This window comes from Vanellus vanellus (assembly GCF_965231255.1).
Source record: "Vanellus vanellus genome assembly, chromosome: Z".
In the NCBI taxonomy this organism is placed as follows: domain Eukaryota; kingdom Metazoa; phylum Chordata; class Aves; order Charadriiformes; family Charadriidae; genus Vanellus; species Vanellus vanellus.
The window spans coordinates 79,247,622-79,268,003 of NC_138908.1; the positions used below are offsets into that span (position 1 = coordinate 79,247,622).

Genomic DNA, 20,382 nt, shown 5'->3' on the forward strand with positions numbered 1-20,382 from the left:
AGGGGGTCCAGCCAGAGGCATGCGGGGCCTGTGGCAGGAGGAGGCACCTCAGCGGGGCGAGCCTGGCTCCGTACCCCTCGATAGTCCCGATTGGCAGCGACGCCCGCCCGCAGGAGACCCCAGGCCCTCACAGCCGTGCGGGGCGAGGACCACGTTGCAGTCAAGCACCCACAACTGCTGCAAAACGCGCCACTCCCAGCACGACCTGCCGCAAAGTGAGGAAACACGCGGCTCCCCAAACCCCCCCGCAGTCGCTCAAGGGGAGCGCGTCTCTGTGGGCGGGGCGGAAAGGAGGGGCGCAGCCTGTGCGGCCAATAGAAGCCTCACGCTGGGACGCGCGGCCAATGGGGAGCGGCGGTCCGCCGCCGGCAGGGTGCGTGGCGCTGCACGTGGTGACAAGGGCCCACGCGCGCGAGTGTGGTGGCGGCCATGGCGGTGAGGCGGCGGGGGCAGGGGCAGGGTGTGGGGGGGATCGGCGCCCGCAGGACCCCTGCGGCGGTGCTGTGGGGCGAGCCGTGCTGTCTTCTCCTCGCAGGGCTCTCCGGAGACGGCGGAGGCGGCGGCGCAGGGCCGGGAGCCCCCCGCCGGGGGCGCGGCGCGGGGCGGGAAGAGGGCCGCCCCGACGGGGGCCGGAGCCTTGCAGCCGGCGAAGCTGAGCCGGGCCGAGCTCTACAAGCCGCCGACTAGCGAGGAGCTGAGCCAGCTGAAGGAGACGGAGGACCTCTTCCACTCCAGCCTGCTCCGCCTGCAGGTCGGCCGGGGATCCCGGGGGACCGTCGTTGGCTGCGCTCTGTCCCTCTAGGGGCTACGCGGGGCCGGGGAATGGGGGGGAGAAGAGGTACCCCGGACCTGGAGCTTTCCAGGAACCGCCTGGGGAAGAGACCCCGGGCCGCTGGCAGTCCCCTGTGCTCTCCTGACCCGGTAAATCCGGGCTGTGGCCGCTCCTTTGCTGGAGCTGGGTGCGGGACAGGGACAGAAGGCACAGGCTTTCCAAGACGCCCAGCATATTACCAATATTTCCACCCTAATTCATATTACCAGGAAGGTAATAGGCTCTGTGCCTCTTTTACACCATCACAACTGAACACCTCCGCCACATAACTGCAGTGTGGTGAAAGTGTGACCGTTGCATCCCTCACTGTGGTGATTTATTGCTTATCCAAGTGAGAAGTAACATCACCAGGTACACCCAACTCCTGTCTTTGACCAGTGTCTGGATGAGACAGGAAAGTTTATTTATGCCCTCGGAAAGCAAGCTGTCTGTGTTAGGGGGAGGTCAGGCTGGTGACTAGATGGTTCCTGGTGATTGTAACACTGGTGATTTTTATGAGGAGTGGCTTTGATCTGCTGGCTACCTGCTGGTGTTTGTGTCAGGATCTCTAGGGCTGGCTTCGTGGTGTGAACCTGCATGGTCATTTCCTGCAACTGGTACTCTGTCCTACAAAAAAACTTTCTGAAAGGTATGCCAGTGTGAATCACACCAGTTTTTTAGTGGCTGGACCTCATACAGAAGCTGGTGGGATGGAGTTGATTGCCATCCAGCGCTTCACAGGAGTTGGCAGGAGCTGCATTATCCCTCTGCCCATGGGCTGACTGGACTCCCAGCTTGAGGCAGTGTTTGTAGAGAGGCTCAGGTGTGTTTCCCAGCTCACCTGCTCCCCTCTTCACCATACTTGTGATTTGTGCTGGAGGACAAGGTAAAAGGCAGGAGCAATTCCAGTGTTACAGCTGGCTTTGATGGTCCCCTTTCCTCCTACAGATCGAAGAGCTTCTGAAGGAGGTGACATTGAAGGAGACAAAGAAGAAGAAGATTGATGCCTTCCTGCATGAAATTAACAGCCTGCTGAGCGCCATCCCAGAGACCTCAGAAACTGAAGTAGGTTCCAGAGAGATAGAGGAGGCAGCAAGACCCCTGTATGGAGCAGCTTTGCTGTTGCTGTGCAAGCAGAGGTCCTTGTGGATTATCTCACTTAGCGCCAGAAAAAAAATTGCTTTATCTTGGAGGGAAGAGGCAGACACGGCATCTTTAAGCCCTGGGTGCAGATGCCTGCAGCTGTGTGGGGAGAGGGGTCTTGGTCTATGCACATCTGCTGTTGGTGATGCTTAGAGTGTTTCGTGTGTCCTGTCTGTTCCCAGCTCACTGACCAGGCCTGGCTTCCCAAGGGTGTGAAGGTCCCATTCCTGCAGGTGCCATTCAGCGTGAAGGGGAGGTTCCGCTTCCTGCCCCCGACTGAGCTGAAGGTGGTGGGCAGCTACCTGCTGGGTACCTGCATTAAGCCCGAGATCAACGTGGATGTGGCAGTGACCATGCCGCCGGTGAGTCTGCCCATGCCTACTCCTGAGTGGCCTGGGGCATGGCTGAGCCCTGTCCCCCATGGCCCCTGCCCTGCCCTCTCCCTTATTGACTGAGGTTACGGCATCTGAATGTGCAACATGGTCGCTCCCACAAGAGGCTGGGGAGGGCAGTCTCACTGCTCACTCAGTCAGAGCTTTCAGCTGCTTTAATTTTGGTTCCTCCTTCTCTCTGCCTGGGCTGAACCTCTTCCACATTGTCAGGGAGATAGATGCTGTCCAGCTTCATACCCCATTGCGCTTCTGCCCCAGCTCCCAAGACTATATTACAGGGAGGATGATGTTTGCAGGCTGTTACCCCTCTAGAGATCCATCCCCTTGCTTCCCTGACTTGCTCTAATGGTGTTTGAGACAAAGTGATGCTCTGTTTGGTTGTGTGGCTCTGTTCTGTCTCCTGTGAACCTAGACCCTGGTGATCCAGCAGGCAGTGCTCCTGACTTGGAGCTCCTTGGGGCTGTAGCTGCATGTCTGAGATAGGCTGCCTGTGGGACTAGGGAGAGTCGTGGGTGCTGTAGTGCCTTGGTCTGGAGCTGGGCTCTGCAGGCAGGTGAGGTGGGATTGCCCTGTCTCTCTCTTCCCAGGAAATCTTCCAGGACAAAGACAACCTGAATCAGCGCTACCACCGGAAGAGAGCTCTGTACCTGGCCCACATCGCTCAGCACTTCTCCAAGGAGAAGCTCTTTGGCAGTGTGAAGTTTGCCTACATGAACAGCAACCATCTCAAGCCAATCCTGCTCCTGAGGCCTCAAGGTAGCGCTTGAGCCTTGCTCTGGTGGGGGTTGCGAGTGGGCACTGGCATTAGGTGGAGGCTGTTGGTGGTGGTCTCATACCATGTAATGGGCCCTTTGCAGAGGGGTCATTCTGGGACTGTCGTCACAATTGGTGATAAATATTGGAGCTTTGTTCCTGGCTGTCCTCTACCTCCACATAGAGGCTAGTCTTCAAGGTTTCCATTTGCAGCTTGGCTAAGCTCCCCAGCCTTGGCCTTGCTGGCTGGCCCACCCTATAGATACTTCCAGGAGTAAAGCAGACCCTAGAAAAACATGTCTGTTTCTATCACTGTCCCTCCTCCCTGCTCTCCCCGCCATCCTCTTGCTTTCCCCAGGCAGCTGTGTGCAGCCTGGCTCTTCTCTGAGATTATGTGGGATGTATGGGCTGCTGGGTGCTGCTTGTTTCCACAGACCCCAGGTGATAGTGGTTTTGGGTCTGGGACTGGCAGTGGTGTAGCAGGGCCAGGATGAACAGGAGGGTGCTGGGGTACCGGACTGGCCAGTGGGGATGAAGGGGGCACTTGGACATGAGCAGTGTGACCTCAGGGTTATTGTTGGCTCTGCGATGTGGTCACTTTCTGCCTGAGATGATTTCTGCTGCTGCTGAGCTTTGCTGGGAAGGAGCTTTTTCCTTTCCCCAAGCTGGAAATGCTCCAAGTTTTCTCAAGTTATTCTCGGACATCTCTTCCTCCTGCACATCTACACCTTGGTGCTCACAGGCAAGGATGAGAAGATGGTCACTGTCCGAATCCATGCTTGTCCTGCCCCGGGTCTCTTCAAACCCAGCCGCTTTTATCCCAGCAAGAACAATGTCCGGACAGCCTGGTTCATGGAGCAGAGCACCCAAAAAGAAGGTAGGGCTTGAGGCCAGGGGAACACGAGGCTGCTCAGTTCAGCCAGAGACTGCACCCAGTGCCTGGAGGTGGGTTCACTGCAGGTCTTTCTGTGGTTTGTGGTTGGGTTCGATGTGCTGTTCTCTCCCTATGCAGGAGCCACCGAGCCCCCAACCCCGCACTACAACAACTCCATCCTCTGTGACACGGTGCTGCTGTCCCACCTGCATTTCTTGTCTAGTGCAGCCTCTGACTTCCCCGGCATGAAGGATGGCCTGGCCCTTCTCAAAGTCTGGCTGAACCAGCGGCAGCTCAGCAAGGTATGTCCTGTGCCATGGTACAGGGCAGGCTCCGCTTGCTTGGCTAACCTGCTTTTGGCCTGTTCTTCCTTCCAAGGGGTGGAAAGGTGATGGCTTGGTCCTGGTGGGTGGCATGGTGGGCTTGTGACTCTGATTTGAGCTATGTTAGGTTTCAAGGAGCTCCGTCCTACCCTGTGGGTTGCAATGAGTCTGTGTGTACTGGACAGTCATGCTTCTTTGACATCCCTGGAGTGATATAGTAGGTTTTTGTTTGGGTTGGTTTTGGCTTTTTTTTAATTCATCCAATTTCGCAAATAACTTTGAGGTGTTATCTTCCCGCGAGGGGATCCATGCCTCCATTCATTGTACAGTGCTTTGCCTCAATGTCTTCCTGGTGGGCTTGGGGGTTGCCCTGCTGGAGATGATGGAGTCCAGAAGCAGTCGTGTGTGGTGGGCTCTGGGGCTCATGGTGCCTCGTTGAGCTCTTGTTGACTCAGCCCTCTCTTTTCACAGGGCTTGGGGTGCTTCAGCGGCTTCTTGATCTCCATGCTTGTTGCTTACCTGCTGATGAAACGCAAGATTGTCAAGATGATGAGCGGGTACCAGGTACTGAGGAGCACCTTGCAGTTCCTGGGTGAGTTTCCAGGAGCCTCTCTGGGCAGAGATAGGCTGGTGTCAGCAGAGTCTGCATGAAGCCTGAACACAGTGGGGGAAGGGGGAATTGCAGCTTCTGTGTCTCTGATGCTGAGACCCTGGAGACCCTGTGGGTGAGATGGACAGGAGGGGATGAGGCAGGGCTGGATGGAGCAGCTTGCAGAGGGGTTGATAGGGCCCATCACAAGGTAGAGGCCAGCATTGCATTGTAGCAGTGTTAATGAGACCATGGTAGTCTTGCCACATAGTTGTATCACTGTCACCAGTGGGGAAGAAGTGGATGCTGGTGTGACTTGTTCCTTCCTGTCTGCCCACAGCCACCACTGACCTGAGCGTGACGGGGATCAGCCTAGCAAAGGATGTGGATGCCTCCCTGGTAAGCAGTCCTCCAGCGTGGTCTCATGCCTGTGTCTGGCTGTGCTGCCAGCGCTGCCCAGGCACTGCGCCTGTTATAGGGATGTTGAATAGCAACACGGTGCTGGTGCCCTGGTGTCTGTGCTGTGCTGTGGCACTAAGGACTGTGTGCGTTCTTCTAGCCTGTCCTGGATGACTTCCACCAGGCGTTTGAAGTGGTCTTTGTGGATCCCTCTGGGCTGGTGAACCTCTGCGCTGATATGACTGCCAGCAAATACCACCAGGTACTGAGCAAATTATGATGGCATCCTGAGATGCTGTTTTAGGAGAGAGCTAAGGGAGGCAGAGGGTGACTAGACATCTTGGGAGGACCTTGGATGTGGGGAAGGATTCAGTGTTGTTTTGAAAGCTTTTAATATTCATCTCCAGCTCTGAAGCTTGGAAGTGAATTTTAAGACCTGGATGTACTGGTGCTTTACCCGTCTTGCTTGAATGATGGAGGAGAGTTTTCTTCTTTGTGGACGCTTTTGGGTGAAGCCAAGCAGCTGTTTAGCAAAAATAACTGTTTTGCAGCAGAAAAAAAAAAAAACACCTCGAGGGCAGGATTATCAATGAGGGACTGTCTGGCCAGCAGCAACAGCTGTTGATGACTTGGCTTCGCACTGAGGACAGAGACTGTGTGAGATGGGGTCTGCTGGTGACCATGGAGCTGGGGTGGCTGTGCTTGATAGGGGAGCATTGTTGACCACTGTTGGAGGCATTTGCTTTCCTTCTCCCCTCCCATTTGTGTTCTTACTCTGTCCTGTCTCCTTGATCAGGTCCAGTTTGAAGCCAAGCGCTCCATGGAAATTTTGGATGATCGGATGGTGGATGGCTTTCAGGTGCTGCTCATGACCGCGAAGCCCATGCTCAGAGCCTTTGACCATGTCTTCCAGTGAGTGTTGCTGTGCTGGTGGGTTAATGCTGGGGACCCTGTTCAGAGAGGAGTGGGCTGCTTCTGGCTTTGAGCTGGGATGGATTGAGACCTGCCTGGTGGGAGGTGGCTCTGCTAGCTCTGAGGCAGACACTGATGCCTCTTGCATTTGGCTATTCTGCTTTTACTTTCTATATAGCCTCCCAGGAGGAAGGCAGTGCTTTGGCCTTTGGGAATGATGACTGTCCTGAGGACCAACACCTGCTGTGGTGCATCCTGAGATGCCAGAGTGCAGTGTTTCTTCTTGTAGCTCGAATCCTTGGCCAGGATGCTCAGCTCCCTACTTTATCTGTCCTCTAGTATATCTCTCTCTCAGAAGGGATTTGCTGGCAGAGATGGGTGACCAGCTTCTCTCCTTCTCTTGTAGCCTGAAGCATGTCTCCAAGCTGCAGGGTGCCTGCAAGAAGATGCAGCTGCTGAATGAGCTGATGGATCGGGGTGGAAACTATGTGGCCGCAGCCCTTCCCTTCATTGTCTCGCTGCTGGCCCGTGGGCTGGCTGGGAGAGCGTTGCTTGTGGCTCACTCCTTACCCCAGATCCCCGAGGTAATGCAGCTCAGCAATGACCCTGCATCTTTCTCAGCATGTGGGGTCTTGTGTGTCCCTCATGGCACTGCTGGGCATGGGGAGGGAATCTTTGGTCACTGGGAAAGAGGTGAGCCTTTATGGGGGACACAGGACCTGCAGCCCTGCACTGGGGTGTGGGGTGCAGCTGGGAGGCTTGATCTGGGTAGAAGTCCTGGCCCAGTGATGGGGCAGGGTGAAGACTACTGTTCTTCATCAGGGAGACCTATTAAATGAGGCTTTCCCTGTCCGTGCTTGTCTGGGCACCTGAGAGCCCGTAGCAGGAGGTTCATCTAGCAGCCCAGTATACCAGCAGCTGCTGCTCCAGCAATCTCATCTCTCCTTGTGCTTCATGTTCATTTTCCCACAGTGGCCAATTGATGCTGAGCCCCCAAAACACAAGGATATTGGCCCCCTGACATTTGGGCTCATGTTTGTCCCCGAGTTTGCTGCCAGCACACTGGAGAAGGGACCGCAAGCTGATCACCCTGAGGTGAGAGGAGCCCTGCTTGTGTGGAATAGGGTGGAGCAGAACTGGTGCCAGGCTGTGGTTGCAGATGGCTGCGGGGTTGGCTGATGGTCATGGGAGTGGTTTGGCTGGCCCCAGCAGTGACCCACATCCCTGCCCTGGCTTTGCCAATGTCTCCCCACAGGCCCTGGACTTCCGGACTTTCTGGGGGGAGAAATCGGAGCTGCGGCGGTTCCAGGATGGCAGCATCTGCGAGGCAGTGGTGTGGGAGGCTGACACCATCTATCAGAAACGCCTCATTCCTGAGCAGATCATCAGGCACCTGCTGAAGCTGTAAGTTGTGCCAAGCAGCAGCCGAGGTTGGGGGACCTGCAGCTGTGTGTGGGTCTCTGCTGCTCTCTTGGCTTGTGCCACATCCCTGGCAACCCCATTGTCAGCTTTGCGTTTTGGGGAATGTTGTGGGTAGTTGTGGCTCTGTGAAATCTGGAAATCATTTCAGTTGTGGTCCTGATGCTGCGAGCTGCTTCCCAAGAGAAGGCAGGGAAGGCAAGCACATGGTGCTGCTTCTGGTGATAGAACCATAACGTGGTTTGGGTTGGAGGGGACCTTCAAAGATCATCTAGTCCAAAATCCCTTCCATGGGCAGGGTCATCTTTCACTTGATCAGGTTGCTCAAAGACCCATGCAACCGTACCATGGTAATGCTAAGGGCAAGGAGGCAGCGTGGTCCTGCCCTTATGTGCAGATGGGATGTTGAGGTACTCATTGGCAGAGCTGGAAGAGAAGCTGTCTAGACCTTGCAGGGTGTTTCATGAAATCCTCTGAGACCCTGTAGTGGTTCACAATGTTGGGTTTCCCTATAGCATTGGAAAGCCTCCCCATAGTAGTTTATACCTTCTGCTGAAAATGAGACCCTCTTGCACATAATGAAGGGGTTGCCTGGGCCGCTTATCCCAACTTGAGGAGTGGTCTTGTTAGACAGGGCTGCGTTTTGGTAGCTTTGGCTTTGAATCCTGTGAAGCTGCATGAGTTGCAGGGCTGCTATGGGTGGATAAGGTGGCAAGGGAGGAACACATGGTCTTCTCACCGTGACCTTGCTGTGTGGAGGGATTCCTCATCCTTGGACTGACCCCTTGCCTGTTGGAGCAGCATGCAGTCTCAGGATGGATGGGCTGGCATGTCGTAGCTCTAATACTCTGTTGTCTTCTTCCATGTAGCCACGCGGACATTCCGGAATCCTCCATCTCCTACATGGGAGCCCTGCTGGAGTCTGTGATCAGGACTGGGCAAGAGGTATGGTTGCTCCCCCAGTGGGGCTGTGGGTTTCTCAAGGAGGGGCAGTATGTGGAGGGCTATAGGGAGGTCATTTTAGTTTTGTGGCCCTGAGGCAGCTGTGTGGTTCCCAAGAGAAGGTAGTGAGGGTAAGGAAAATTCCTGCCTGCAGTGCTTCAGTGGGTAGTATGGTGCTCTCCTTGGATCTGCCAAGCCTTTCGTGCCAACCAAGGCATAGCTGCTGAAGTCCTCTTGCTCTGGCAGCCCCCACATGCCATTTTCCCCTGCAAGCATCCCACTGGCCTCCTCTCTCTCCTGGTGTCTGCTATGTCCATGTTGTCTGAGGATATACCACTGTTTTCCTCTGGCTGCACCTTTCTAGTCCTGCGTTGTTCAGGACATGGGGCAGCCTTCATCCTGTAGGTCCAGCTGGGAAACCCAGGAGAATAATCTTTTTTGTCATGGTGCAAAGTGCTAGATCATGCCCACCATGCCCTATTTAGTGCTCCAGCTGAATGTTCAGCTGAAACAAAAAAGTGTCACTTTGAGACAGAAAAGGTGCATCTTGGAGGCTGGGAAAAGTCACTCTCCCTACTCTGCTCTCCAGCTTGTGAAATTAAAACCTGGAGATAAGCTGTGAGCACTCTGGCACACTTTGCTGGTCTTTAAAACCAGCTTTTTACCTCGTTGTTGGATTGAGAAGAGAAATTGTTCCTTTCCCCTTTTTAAGAGCAAAAGGGAGCAAATCTGATCGAAAGAATCTTCTGTGCCAGGACCAATTGTGGTCTGGGCAGAGCTACATGTCAGGTCTGGGATAAGGTACTAGTTTGTAGAGCCTATTGTGTGGTGAGGCAGCAAAATCTGTGTGCGCCATGTCCCTGCAAGCTAGCCTGGGGTGAGCTAGGCTAATAAGCCCCACGTTGAGAGGGGATGCACTTTCCCAGAGCATGAGGGATGTTTAGGGGTCTCATTGTTGCCAGTCCTCAAGGAACAAAGGAGAAACTCGCTGTTGTGTGTGGGGTGGTGGGTAGGGGCGTCTGTCTCTGCTCCTCTAGCTCTTTGTGTGCAGGCAGCTCAGGTAGTCTGTGGTGATCAAGGGACATAGGGGACGATGCAAGATGGAGGTAAGATTTAGAAGAGGGTAGATTTGGAATAGATATTTTATTTATTAGAAGAAAATTTTCACTATGAGGGTGGTGAGACACTGGAACAGGTTGCCCAGAGTTGTGGAGGCCCATCCCAAGTGTTCAAGGCCAGGTTGGATGGGGCTTTAAGTAACCTGGTCTAGTGAAAGGTGACCCTTCCCATGTCAGGGGGGTTGGAACTAGATGGTCTTTAAGGTCCCTTCCAACCTAAACCATTCTATGATTCTATGGATGGTGCAGCCAAGTCTAGACAGGCAGGATGGGGGTTTGTTGTTCGTGGCACACCCCGCAGAGGGTGCTGCTGCTCTGCCACAAAGCCCAGGCCGGTCAGATGCATGCAGCTCAATTCAGCTGCATCTGAGCTGAGTGGTTTGGCGTCAATGGTGTCACATCCTCCTCATTCAGGCTCCTCATCGAGGAGATGGAGGCAGCAAGGACAGCAGCATTTCTCTTTTCAGTGCTTCTCATCTGTCCTGCCCTCCTGTTGGCTCCTGCAGTGCTCTGGATATTTTCTATTTTCTGTCTTTGTTTTTGCCATGCTTCACAGCTCTGCCTTGGCTAAGGATGTAGTCAGGGCAGTATTCTGTTAACTGCCCCCTCTGTTGGCATTGTAGTAACTGGCAGGGAGGCAGTTGCAAGCTCTCACCCTGCCATTATGTGATCTCTTTATTCCCAAATCACTGTTAGCTTCTCCCTTCCTAGGCAGAAAGCTGGCAGTACAGCTTTTGGTGCTGTCCTAGTGTGTTGTACAGGAAATAATTTCACTTGCCACTTGAAATGCAGCCCTCTAGGATGGCTGTGGCTGCTGGGGAGCTGCAGGCAGTCTTGCCCTTGTCTTCCCTCTCTCTCTCTTACCTCCCCATTTTGCTGAGTGCCCTTACCAGAAGCTGCTCCCTGGGGTGGCAGTGCTGGCTCCTTGGAGCTTGGCTGTGATGCCAGCCGAAGAGGGAGGTGAGGTGAGCGCCTGCGCAGGAAAGAGAGGTGAACAGAGAGGCTCTCTGTGTTTCCATAGGCGTCGGGGACGGGTGAGGAGGCCATGGTCAGTGTTGTCTGCTCTTATGACGACCTGAGCCGCAAGCTTTGGAACCTGAAGGAGCTCCCGCTGATGGTGACGGCTGTGCAGGGTGTCCATCCAGCTCTCCGGTACACAGACGTAAGTGTCTCTGGGCATGGCCTGTGCTTGGGGGTCTGCAAGGAGCTAGGGGAATGCCCTAGGGTGAAGGGGGACAGAGAGAATTAGTCACTTTCTGCTTTTTTGGTTTCTGAGAGCCCTCGGAGTGATGTGGTGCCTCTTCTTTGCTGTCCTGTCCCTTGGGCTGGCTGTGCCAAATTGCCTAAGGCCTCTCTGCTGGAGGACTTTTCTGGGGTGGGAGGTTTTGGATGAAGGGTTGCACGGTGCCACAGGGTTCCTGCTCCCTGTTCTCAGTCCCCACATGGCTGTTCTTTCCTAGGTCTTCCCTCCCATTCCCATGAAGCCGATTTATTCCTTCCATACCCGAATCAAGACCAAGAACTTTCTGCTTCCCTCAGAGGAGAAACCCTGCCCGGCCTACATAGCCCCTTTGAAGAGTAAGTGGGGAGAGATGATTTGGTGGGAGGAAGCAGGGGTAGGCAGCGAGGCTGGCTCCATTACTTCTGTGTTGGTGTGCTGCAGGCAGGAGCAGAGCCCTGGCTCATCCTGCTCTCCTGCTGTAGGTGCTACTGCCAGCCATCCAACACTTCATTTCTGTGTGGGGCTCACTGGCCTCCTGCTGTCCCTTTGTCCCTAGTTGTCTGCCACATGGAAGGCAGTGGCCAGTGGCCACAGGACAAAGAAGCCATCAAGCGCATCAAGGCGGCTTTTCACCTCCAGCTGGCTGAGCTCCTCCAGCAGGAGCACCAGCTGGTTTGCAGACCTGCGGTCACCCACACTGATGTGTACAAGGTAAGGGAGTGACGGAGACCGTCTCCAGACCTGACTTGTTACTGAGGAGGCAGGCATGGGGCTGTGGCAGTAGTGCCACTGGACAAAACCAGGATTTGGATGGTGGGCCTAGGAAACCATAGTGACACTGTGCTGCTGCCAGGATGCTGCTGTTGTGTCCCTGAGGTGCAGCATAGCACACCAGCCTCTTTATATTACTATCAAGCTTGACTTCACTTTCTGCTCCCATCTCAGGATGGCTATGTTTTCCGTCTGCAAGTAGCCTACCACCGGGAGCCCCTGATATTGAAGGAAGTGGTCACCCCAGAAGGGATGCTGAAATACCAGGACACAGAGGAGTCTCGGCAGCTGGAGCTGGAGACATTGCATCTGCCCTATCTAACCAGCTCTCTGCATGGGTAGGTGGGGCGGGGGGGTGCCTGTGGGGGCCAGGACACGGGACATGGCTGGAAGCCAGTGTGGAAGTGCTTTTGGATGTTGGAGGGTGATGGTGGGAAGAGGAGCTCACTGTGGGAAGTGGCCCTTCAGCCCACTTCATGAGAGGCTCTGCAGGAAGAATGAGGGACGATGTGGGTGAGGGCGGCACCAGTTGTCCCTGTTGTCACATTTGAGGTCAATGGTATGGGGAGACAAGTAGCGAAGAGCAGCATGGTTAGAGAGGACCATGTGGCAGCATTTCCCCTTCATTCCCCCAAAATCTCAACAGCTGCAGAGGGTGCCCTATGCTCGTGATACACGTTTTAGGCCCTGGGATGTTTGGGTTGAGCAGTGGCTTGTCTCCCTCTTTGCAGGCTCCAGCAACAGCACCCTGTCTTCGGCAGCACTTGCCGTCTGGCCAAGCGCTGGGTCAGCGCCCAGCTCCTGAGTGACAACATCTCTGAGGAGTGTGTGGACCTCCTTGTGGCATTTCTCTTCCTCCACCCGGCCCCCTTCACACCGCCCAGGTGAGGATGAGGAGCCCAGGCTGGTCTGATGGGGTTGTAGTGTTTTTTTTCTTTTAACCTGGGATGGAATGCTGCTAGGGTGGGAGGTGCTGAGAGGGTGCACAGCAGTGAATGTATCACAGTATCACAGTATGCTAGGGATTGGAAGGGACCTCAAGAGATCATCTAGTCCAATCCCCCTGTCGGAGCAGGAACACCCAGATGAGGTTGCACAGGAAGGCGTCCAGGCGAGTTTTGAATGTCTCCAGAGAAGGAGACTCCACAACCTCCCTGGGCAGCCTGTTCCAGTGCTCTGTCACCCTCACTGAGAAGAAGTTTCTTCTCAAATTTAAGTGGAACCTCTTGTGTTCCAGCTTGAATCCATTACCCCTTGTCCTATCACTGGTTGCTACTGAGAAGAGCCTGGCTCCATCCTCATGACATTCCCCCTTTATATATTTATAAACGCTAATAAGATCACCCCTCAGTCTCCTCCAAACTAAAGAGACCCAGCTCCCTCAGTCTTTCCTCATAAGGGAGATGCTCCACTCCCTTAATCATCTTAGTTGCCCTACGCTGGACTCTCTCCAGCAGCTCTCTGTCCTTCTTGAACTGAGGGGCCCAGAACTGGACACAATATTCCAGATGCGGTCTCACCAGGGCAGAGTAGAGGGGAAGGAGGACCTCTCTCGATCTACTAACCACCCCCCTTCTAATACAGCCCAGGATGCCATTGGCCTTCTTGGCCACAAGGGCACAGTGCTGGCTCATGGTCATCCTGCTGTCCACCAGGACCCCCAGGTCCCTTTCCTCTACACTGCTCTCTAACAGGTAGCTCCCCATCCTATACTGGAACCTGGGGTTGTTTCTGCCCAGATGTAGGACCCTACACTTTCCCTTGTTGTATTTCATTAAGTTATTCCCTGCCCAAATCTCCAGCCTGTCCAAGTCTCTCTGGATGGCAGCACAGCCCTCTGGCGTGTCAGCCACTCCTCCTAGCTTAGTGTCATCAGCAAACTTGCTGATAGTACACTCAATTCCCTCATCTAAATCATTGATGAATATATTGAATAATATGGGCCCCAGTACCGACCCTTGAGGCACTCCACTGGTTACCGGCCTCCAACTGGACTCTGCCCCATTGACTACGACTCTCTGGCTTCTCTCCTTCAGCCAGTTCGCAGTCCACCTAATTATCCGATCATCCAGTCCACACTTCCTCAGTTTAGCCATGAGGATGCTGTGGGAGACCGTGTCAAATGCTTTACTGAAGTCAAGGTAGACCACATCTACCACTCTGTGCTGCTTAAACAATGTCCTGAGCCCTTTTGTGAGTGGCTGGCCAGAGGAGATGGAGAGGCTTGGTGCTCCAGGGTTGTGGCTTCCCACACCCAGTGGGCTGCAGAATGAGAGGGGAAGGAGGTAAGGCTGGGACCAAGTGTCCTTGTGGCCTTTGGGTGCTGATGGCACAACTGTGGGTTCTCTTGTGTCTTCTTGAGAACTGGTGAGTCCCCTCAATGGCCAGGAAAGCTGGGGCAAGGGCTGTGTTGTGGCTACCAGCATGCTGGGGCTCCTGGGTTCCCTGAGAGGGATGTTATGGTGGTGCTGGTGGCTGCAGCCTCCCTTCCTCCTGGAGAGGACTCCCAAGGGAAGGGCGAGAGGTCAGCCACTGAAAGCTGAATTGGAGTAGCAAGTTGGTAAATAACCCCCTGGGGACAACTGCTTGCTGGCCCTTGGCAGGTGGACAGGATATGGCCCAGAAAGAGTGAAATGAAGTTAAAGGGAGTGTTTTTGCTCTGTGTGGAGCCAAAAGGTTACTCAGCCCTGCACTTGGGGTCTGGTTTCCTTCCCCAAAGTAGCAAGGGGTAACAGCCTGATGCCTAGAATGCTTTCCTGTCTCCTTAAAATACCCTGCTAGCAGGAGACCCATCATCCCAGCTGTCTGGCTTCATGCAGATTTTGTGTCACAGGGGAACAGACACAGTGGGAGCTTGGCTGGTGTTGCTTGGAGCTGCACCAGAGATAGCAGCAGCCCTCTCTCCACCTCCCTCTTACTCGAACTGCGGGAGTCTGTGTCGGGGGAGTGGTGGGAAATGGGGGGACTGGGGGCAATGTCTCAGTTTTTGTTTGTTTCTTTTATTTGTGGAGGGAGAAACAAGGGGGAAAGAATTTCCCTGGGGATTCAGAGAAGGGGAAGGGCCTCTTGCTTGTTCTGGACTTTCATCTCCCACCATGGACATCCCTTTATGGGCTGCCTTTGGGCTGGGCATCGCTGTCACCCCTGAGCACCTCTTGCTGCCAAGGGAGCAAATGCTCGTGTTGAACCATTTTATTTCGCCTACAGCTCTCCTCAGGTGGGATTCCTGCGCTTCCTCAACCTGCTGGCAACCTTTGACTGGAAAAACAACCCTCTGATCATCAACCTGAATGCTGGCCTCACAGGTGAGCAGGCAGCATGCAGGAGAGCTGCAGCATGAGAATCTTGAGCCCTCCTTGGTCAGTGTCTGGCTCCAGGGTCTTGGATACATGGGGGCTTCATGGCTTCTGCCAGGGGCAAGGAGATTTTCCCCTCCCTTACTCCTGTCCTACCATGCTTTAGAAGTCCTCTGCTCCTTGATAGCTGGCATTTTTGTTTGATGCTTTGCCCTGGCTCTTGAGGGCCAACCCTTTAGTTGTGCTGGGAGAGCAGTCAGGCTCCTGAACAGGAACCTTCAAAGCCCCCTGTGCTGCGTTTGCTTTGAGAGCAGTATTGCGCCACTCAGAACATGGGAATGATCTACTAGTTGCCAATTTCGAAACCTGTGAGGGAAAAGGGCTGCAGTCCTCCAGGCTTTGTTACCTCCTGAGTGTTGAGAATTTCCCGGTAAAGGTCTCTGGTTTCTGAAGGAGCATGTTGGCACATCCAAGCAGACCTGTGTCCCTCCCTTCTTCCTTGTGTTTTGTCTGTTGATAGTCTTTTGGATATGTGCTGTCTTTTTTCCAGGAGCCAGGACAGACCACAGGATTGTCTTAGCTTTGGGTGGTGGTGGGGTGGTGGTGATAGCTACACTCAGCTTTTAAAGCTGATTTATAAGAAAAGGTAAAGCTCCTTAGGAGTGGTGTGGGCAGTGTGGGAGGGAGCAGCTGTTTCTGTGTGTTTCAGCACTCCCTCAACTTTTTCTTTTTTGAGAGAGAGAATTAGGTTTTGGAAACTGATGTTTTTCTACCCTCCGGCTTTTTATAATGAATTGAATGGGAAGTGTTTCTGGCCAAAGAACTATTTTTTTTTTTTTTTTCCCCCCTTGAGGCAGGGGGGGAACCCTAGAAAATTCTCTGGGTACAAACTATCACTAGCCTGTGTGAGTTTCCAGCCCATGTCAGTCCCAGTGCTTGCTGTGTCTTGAGCCATGTCTGGGCCCACCTGCGTGGGTTTAGAGCAAAGGTCCATCTAGTCCTGCATCCTGTCTCCAAAACTTCCTGTATATGGATATTGAGGGAAGCATGAGAGCAAAGTAAACCTGTGGCAATGGAGTGCTGGTTGCACGTGGACTGTGGGATCAGAGGGTGGGAGAGGATAAAGCCTGTTGTACTGCCTTTTTCTGGGCTGTGATAATATGCGTGAGAAGGCTGTAGGGCTGTGGATGGGGCAGAGCATCTCACCCATCTGACTGCCCTCTCCAGACGCTGACTGCACGGAGATCAAGAACAAGTTTGTGGCTGCTCGCTCTCGCCTCCCTGTCATGTTCATCGCCACCCCCAAAGATCAGTGGAACTCCATGTGGACTCAAGAGCGACCCTCAGCACAGGTGAGCTGAGCCCTCTGTCTTTGCCCCATGGTGGCTGCTGGCCTGGGAAAGTTCCCGGCGCCCAAAGCTGGAATTAGCTCCAGTAGCCCTGTGGGTGAGCAGGGTCGCTGTTATATCCAGGACTTTGGAATTTCACCCTCTGGCTTTCTTCCCTCTCCAGATCCTGCAGCGCCTTCTTGTGCTGGCCTCGGAGTCTCTCCGTGCCCTGGAGGAGCAGCTCATGGATCCGCTCAACAGCCAGGATGTGAAGGTAACCCTGTTGGGAGCCAGCACAAGGGTTTTCAGGCTCTGGCAAAGCATACTGGTCTTCACTGAAGATTTCTGGGGTGCGTTAGAATCATAGCATCATTTTGGTTGGAAGAGACCTTTTAAGATCATCAAGTCCAACTATTAAGCTAGCACTGCCAAGTTACCACTAAACCATGTCCCTCAGCAATGCATCTACGCATCTTTTAAATACCTCCAGGGATGGTGACTCAACCACTTCCTTGGGCAGCCTGTTCCAATGCTTGACAAACCTTTCAGTGAAGAAGTTTTTCCTAATATTTGTTCTAAACCTCCCCTGGTGCAACTTGAGGCTATTTCCTCTTGTCCTATCACCTGTTACTTGGGAGAAGAGACTCACCTCCACCTCCCAATGCACCTCCACCTCCCAAAGCAATAAGGTCTCCCCTCAGCCTCCTTTTCTCCAGGCTAAACAACCTCAGTTTCCTCAGCCATTCCTCATAGTGTTGTGCTCTAGAAGCCACACTAGCTTTTTTGCCCTTCTGTGAACAAGGATGTTCAGAGAAGCTGTTAGTAGGATTCAGGCTGTGGCCACATGTGGTTGCCCCAAGATGGAAGAGCAGCAAGGATGGGAGCTGGGAGACTGGTGCCCTGTTGTGCTCCCCTACTTCTAGGGGACCCAGCTCTGGAAAGCTGCTGGGGATGAAATATCTTTTAATGGGAGAAAATTATCTTGTATTTTCTGGATTTCTTGGGGTGTGAGCAAACCTGCAATGTTCCCATGACAAATTGGTCACATGTCTGTGGCTGGAGCAAATGGTGCCTGTGGGAGACTGTCTTGGTGTAACTATGCAAATCTGGCATCTGTGCTTGAGTGTAACCAAGCCCAGGGTGGCGGAGGTTTTGGTGGGACACTAACAGGCTCTTTAGGAAGATGTTATTTTGGTTTGAGCAGAGGAGCAAGGCTGTGCGTAGTTTAACCCTCTTCACTTCCTCTTTTAAGTTAAAACATCCATTACTCAAATGGACCTGGGAGATGCAGACAGTTATTTGCCCTTGGAAGGGAGATACGTGTGTTTTGGAGGGGAGCTTGTTGATGTACCAGGTAATAACTTAGGCAGTTGAAGCTGAGAGGACTTAAAAAGCCAAACAATGGTTAGATATGACAGATTCACATTAGAAAAAAAAACCCACAGAGTGGTATTTTTTTTTCCTGCCTAAGCAATATAAAAAGCATTTACTAATGTTGCTTTCAGTTCTGCTGCATTTTGCACTGGACGTATTACAGGGGTGAGATCTACTTGAGGTGGTAGCAGTGTGCGTGACAGGGTTGTGAAGGGGTGAGGCGCTTACGTGTGGGACATGCCTCATGTGCTGCAGTTGCAGTGTGGGCCCGAGACCGAAACCCAAAAGGTGCAATGTGAGCTGGGGGTGGTTAACTCCCAAACCAAGCTATTGCCTGTCTGTAGCATACCCCCAACCTCTTGACTCGGCCTTTTTGGTCCTCCTTCCTCTTCTGCTTCCCTTGGCCATTGCAGCAGGATCCTTTCTTATCCCCAGGGTCCGTTCCAGCATCCTCCCGGGCCTGTGACATTCCTTAGGGGTAAATGTGGGATGCTATTTCCAAGGCTGCTAATCTGTTTATAAGCAAAGCATGGGGATGGGAGGAAGTAAAAGCCTTTCCAGTGCAACTTTGAGTTGCCTCTTCCCGTGTGCTCCAAGTTTTTGCCTGCATTTGAGGACGTGCCTGCTCATGCAGATACAGACATGGGTTTGTGAGGTCTGTTCCTTTGCTCCCAGGGTGGTACAGTAAGCCATGGAGTTGGATCTGTGTGGACCAGAGCTGGGATGCAGTGCTGGTCACTTATGTTCTTCATGTGTGTTCTCCCCAGCCTGGCTATAAACCAGTTCCAAGCACTGGGTTTTCTGCCAGCACCAAGTTAGGCAGTGTGTGACACCTCTGTTCATATCTCTACATCATTTATTCCACAAAAACATACACATAGTTTTAAGGTTTTTCTCCATTTTAGACGGCTGTATCCACTGTGCCAGATCCTGCCTGTCCAAATATTTATGTGTCTGGGATTGGTCCTTTCCATTAACAGAGACTGCTCTCACCCTCTGTCTGCTTGACGGAAGATGCTGCTGCCCTCTGGGGCAACTCCTGTTGGACAGATGTGACTGTCCTATTATTACACAGCTCCACATGTCTCCTGTGTGTCATTTGGCACCTGTGAGCTTCTTGACCCCCCTCTTTGGGGGGAACTCTGCCATGTGCAGCATGGTTACCTCTCTCAGTTCACCATTTGTCCGTCTCTTGACTGCCCACCCCACTGTTGTGCACTCAGGTGGACTTCCTGGGGTCTGTGGTCAGGGCTGGAGAGGAGGACCACCTTAGCCCATGGAAAGCTCTTTGCCAGGGACCATCCCTAAGTCCTGGTGCCAGCGTTAAGATTTTTCTGCTGACCTGGAAAACCATTAGGGTAGAGAGTGTAGTCCTTCTGACTAGATGTCTGATGTGGGTAGGGAGTATCTCCCTTCTCTAAGGGCTGAGCTTGCTGTACAGTTGGCCTGTGGCAATGAAGTGTGTCCTTCCTGGTGCACTTTGGTGGTCCAGAGAACATTTAGCCTATCCACCAGGAGATGTCCATGGGGACATCGTGCTCTTGACGAGTCCTTGTTACATCACTTGTATGGGGTATAGAGGGGTGAAGCATGTGAGCAGAGCCTGTACTGGATGGGGGACATGTCTCAGCGCAGAGGGAATGGGGTGGCCAGTGTGGGCTGGAGCTCCCCGTGGCTCCACTACAGCTGTGTTTTTCCTGTGGATGTTTTGGGAAACTTCTGACATTAATCTTACAAAAATTTTGGCTTTGGTCTACTGCTTTCTAAGGAGAAGGGAATAAAATGCAAGCAAGGACTGGGGAGACCTCTCATCTCCCCTGCTTGCCTATGTCCTGTATTGAGTGGCACTGGTCTTTTCTGCCTGCAGATGGTCTTCCGCCCTCCTTTGGACTTCTACGATGTCCTAATCCACCTGAATCCAAACCAGATTCCTCGGCATCTGGAGAGCGTGGACCGGCCACTAAAGTCATTTTCCCGGGGTGTGGTGAAGAACAGCGCTGCTGTGAAGATTCTCTTTCCTGTGGTGGATTATGACCCCGTACAGTGCTACCTGCAGGAGCTGAGAGTAAGCATGGCCCTTTGGGGAGGCATAGGGAGCCTACGTGCCTAAGGGGAAGCTGCATTCTGGCATTCAGGTTGTTAGTTGCCTGCCATTGCAGGACCTAGTTGGTGACATCTTTATGTATTTTGCATGTGATGGTCACTCTTTTTGTGCACCTGAAATCGCTTCTTCAGCAGAAGACCTCACAAATGCATCACCCATTCTATGGAAATGGGAGTGCTGCTGATGTGAGAGGGACCTCAGATACAAAGCACCTGGAGCTTTTGCTGAAGAATATGATATTTCAGTGCAAAAGTATTTTTAAGCCATTTGTCTCTAGTTCGTTAATTGACTTTTCATGGCTTCTTGCACCAACTGGGGTGTGTGATGGACAGTAGCTACCCATATTTCCTGGGGAGATGTACAAAAATCCATGGCATGGTACCAATATAGCTCCTGCTGTTAGGCCAATGGTTGCATGAGCCATAGAGGCTGAGTATTGGTCACAGGATGGTTTCTCTGGGGCTGGTTACAGGCATGATGGCAGAGGAAGTTGGTAATGTGGGTATATGGAGAACACCAGTATGTGAAGTTATTAACCCTGTGCTTTTTCACCGTGTTGCCACGCCAAAGTCTCAGCAAACTGGGGAGATATGCAAGATGCTGGGTGACAGC

At 53.2% G+C, this 20,382-nt stretch overlaps 1 protein-coding gene across 1 annotated transcript in view; it reads left to right on the forward strand.

Annotated features, from left to right (window-relative positions):
* Positions 1-344: 344 nt before the first annotated feature.
* NOL6 (nucleolar protein 6) overlaps positions 345-20,382 on the forward strand; it is a gene marked incomplete at its 5' end in the record, with an annotated part of 30,999 nt that continues 10,961 nt past the window's right edge. The window contains 24 exons of the mRNA XM_082498030.1: positions 345-435; positions 486-751; positions 1,760-1,876; positions 2,137-2,316; positions 2,934-3,102; positions 3,842-3,976; positions 4,112-4,275; positions 4,768-4,888; positions 5,226-5,284; positions 5,445-5,546; positions 6,081-6,196; positions 6,603-6,780; positions 7,169-7,291; positions 7,452-7,600; positions 8,485-8,560; positions 10,697-10,837; positions 11,136-11,253; positions 11,454-11,608; positions 11,843-12,006; positions 12,400-12,552; positions 14,876-14,973; positions 16,192-16,316; positions 16,477-16,566; positions 19,534-19,731. Of these exons, the coding sequence (XP_082354156.1) occupies positions 345-435; positions 486-751; positions 1,760-1,876; positions 2,137-2,316; positions 2,934-3,102; positions 3,842-3,976; positions 4,112-4,275; positions 4,768-4,888; positions 5,226-5,284; positions 5,445-5,546; positions 6,081-6,196; positions 6,603-6,780; positions 7,169-7,291; positions 7,452-7,600; positions 8,485-8,560; positions 10,697-10,837; positions 11,136-11,253; positions 11,454-11,608; positions 11,843-12,006; positions 12,400-12,552; positions 14,876-14,973; positions 16,192-16,316; positions 16,477-16,566; positions 19,534-19,731 (3,288 nt within the window). The remainder of the gene's footprint in view (positions 436-485; positions 752-1,759; positions 1,877-2,136; positions 2,317-2,933; positions 3,103-3,841; positions 3,977-4,111; positions 4,276-4,767; positions 4,889-5,225; positions 5,285-5,444; positions 5,547-6,080; positions 6,197-6,602; positions 6,781-7,168; positions 7,292-7,451; positions 7,601-8,484; positions 8,561-10,696; positions 10,838-11,135; positions 11,254-11,453; positions 11,609-11,842; positions 12,007-12,399; positions 12,553-14,875; positions 14,974-16,191; positions 16,317-16,476; positions 16,567-19,533; positions 19,732-20,382) is intronic.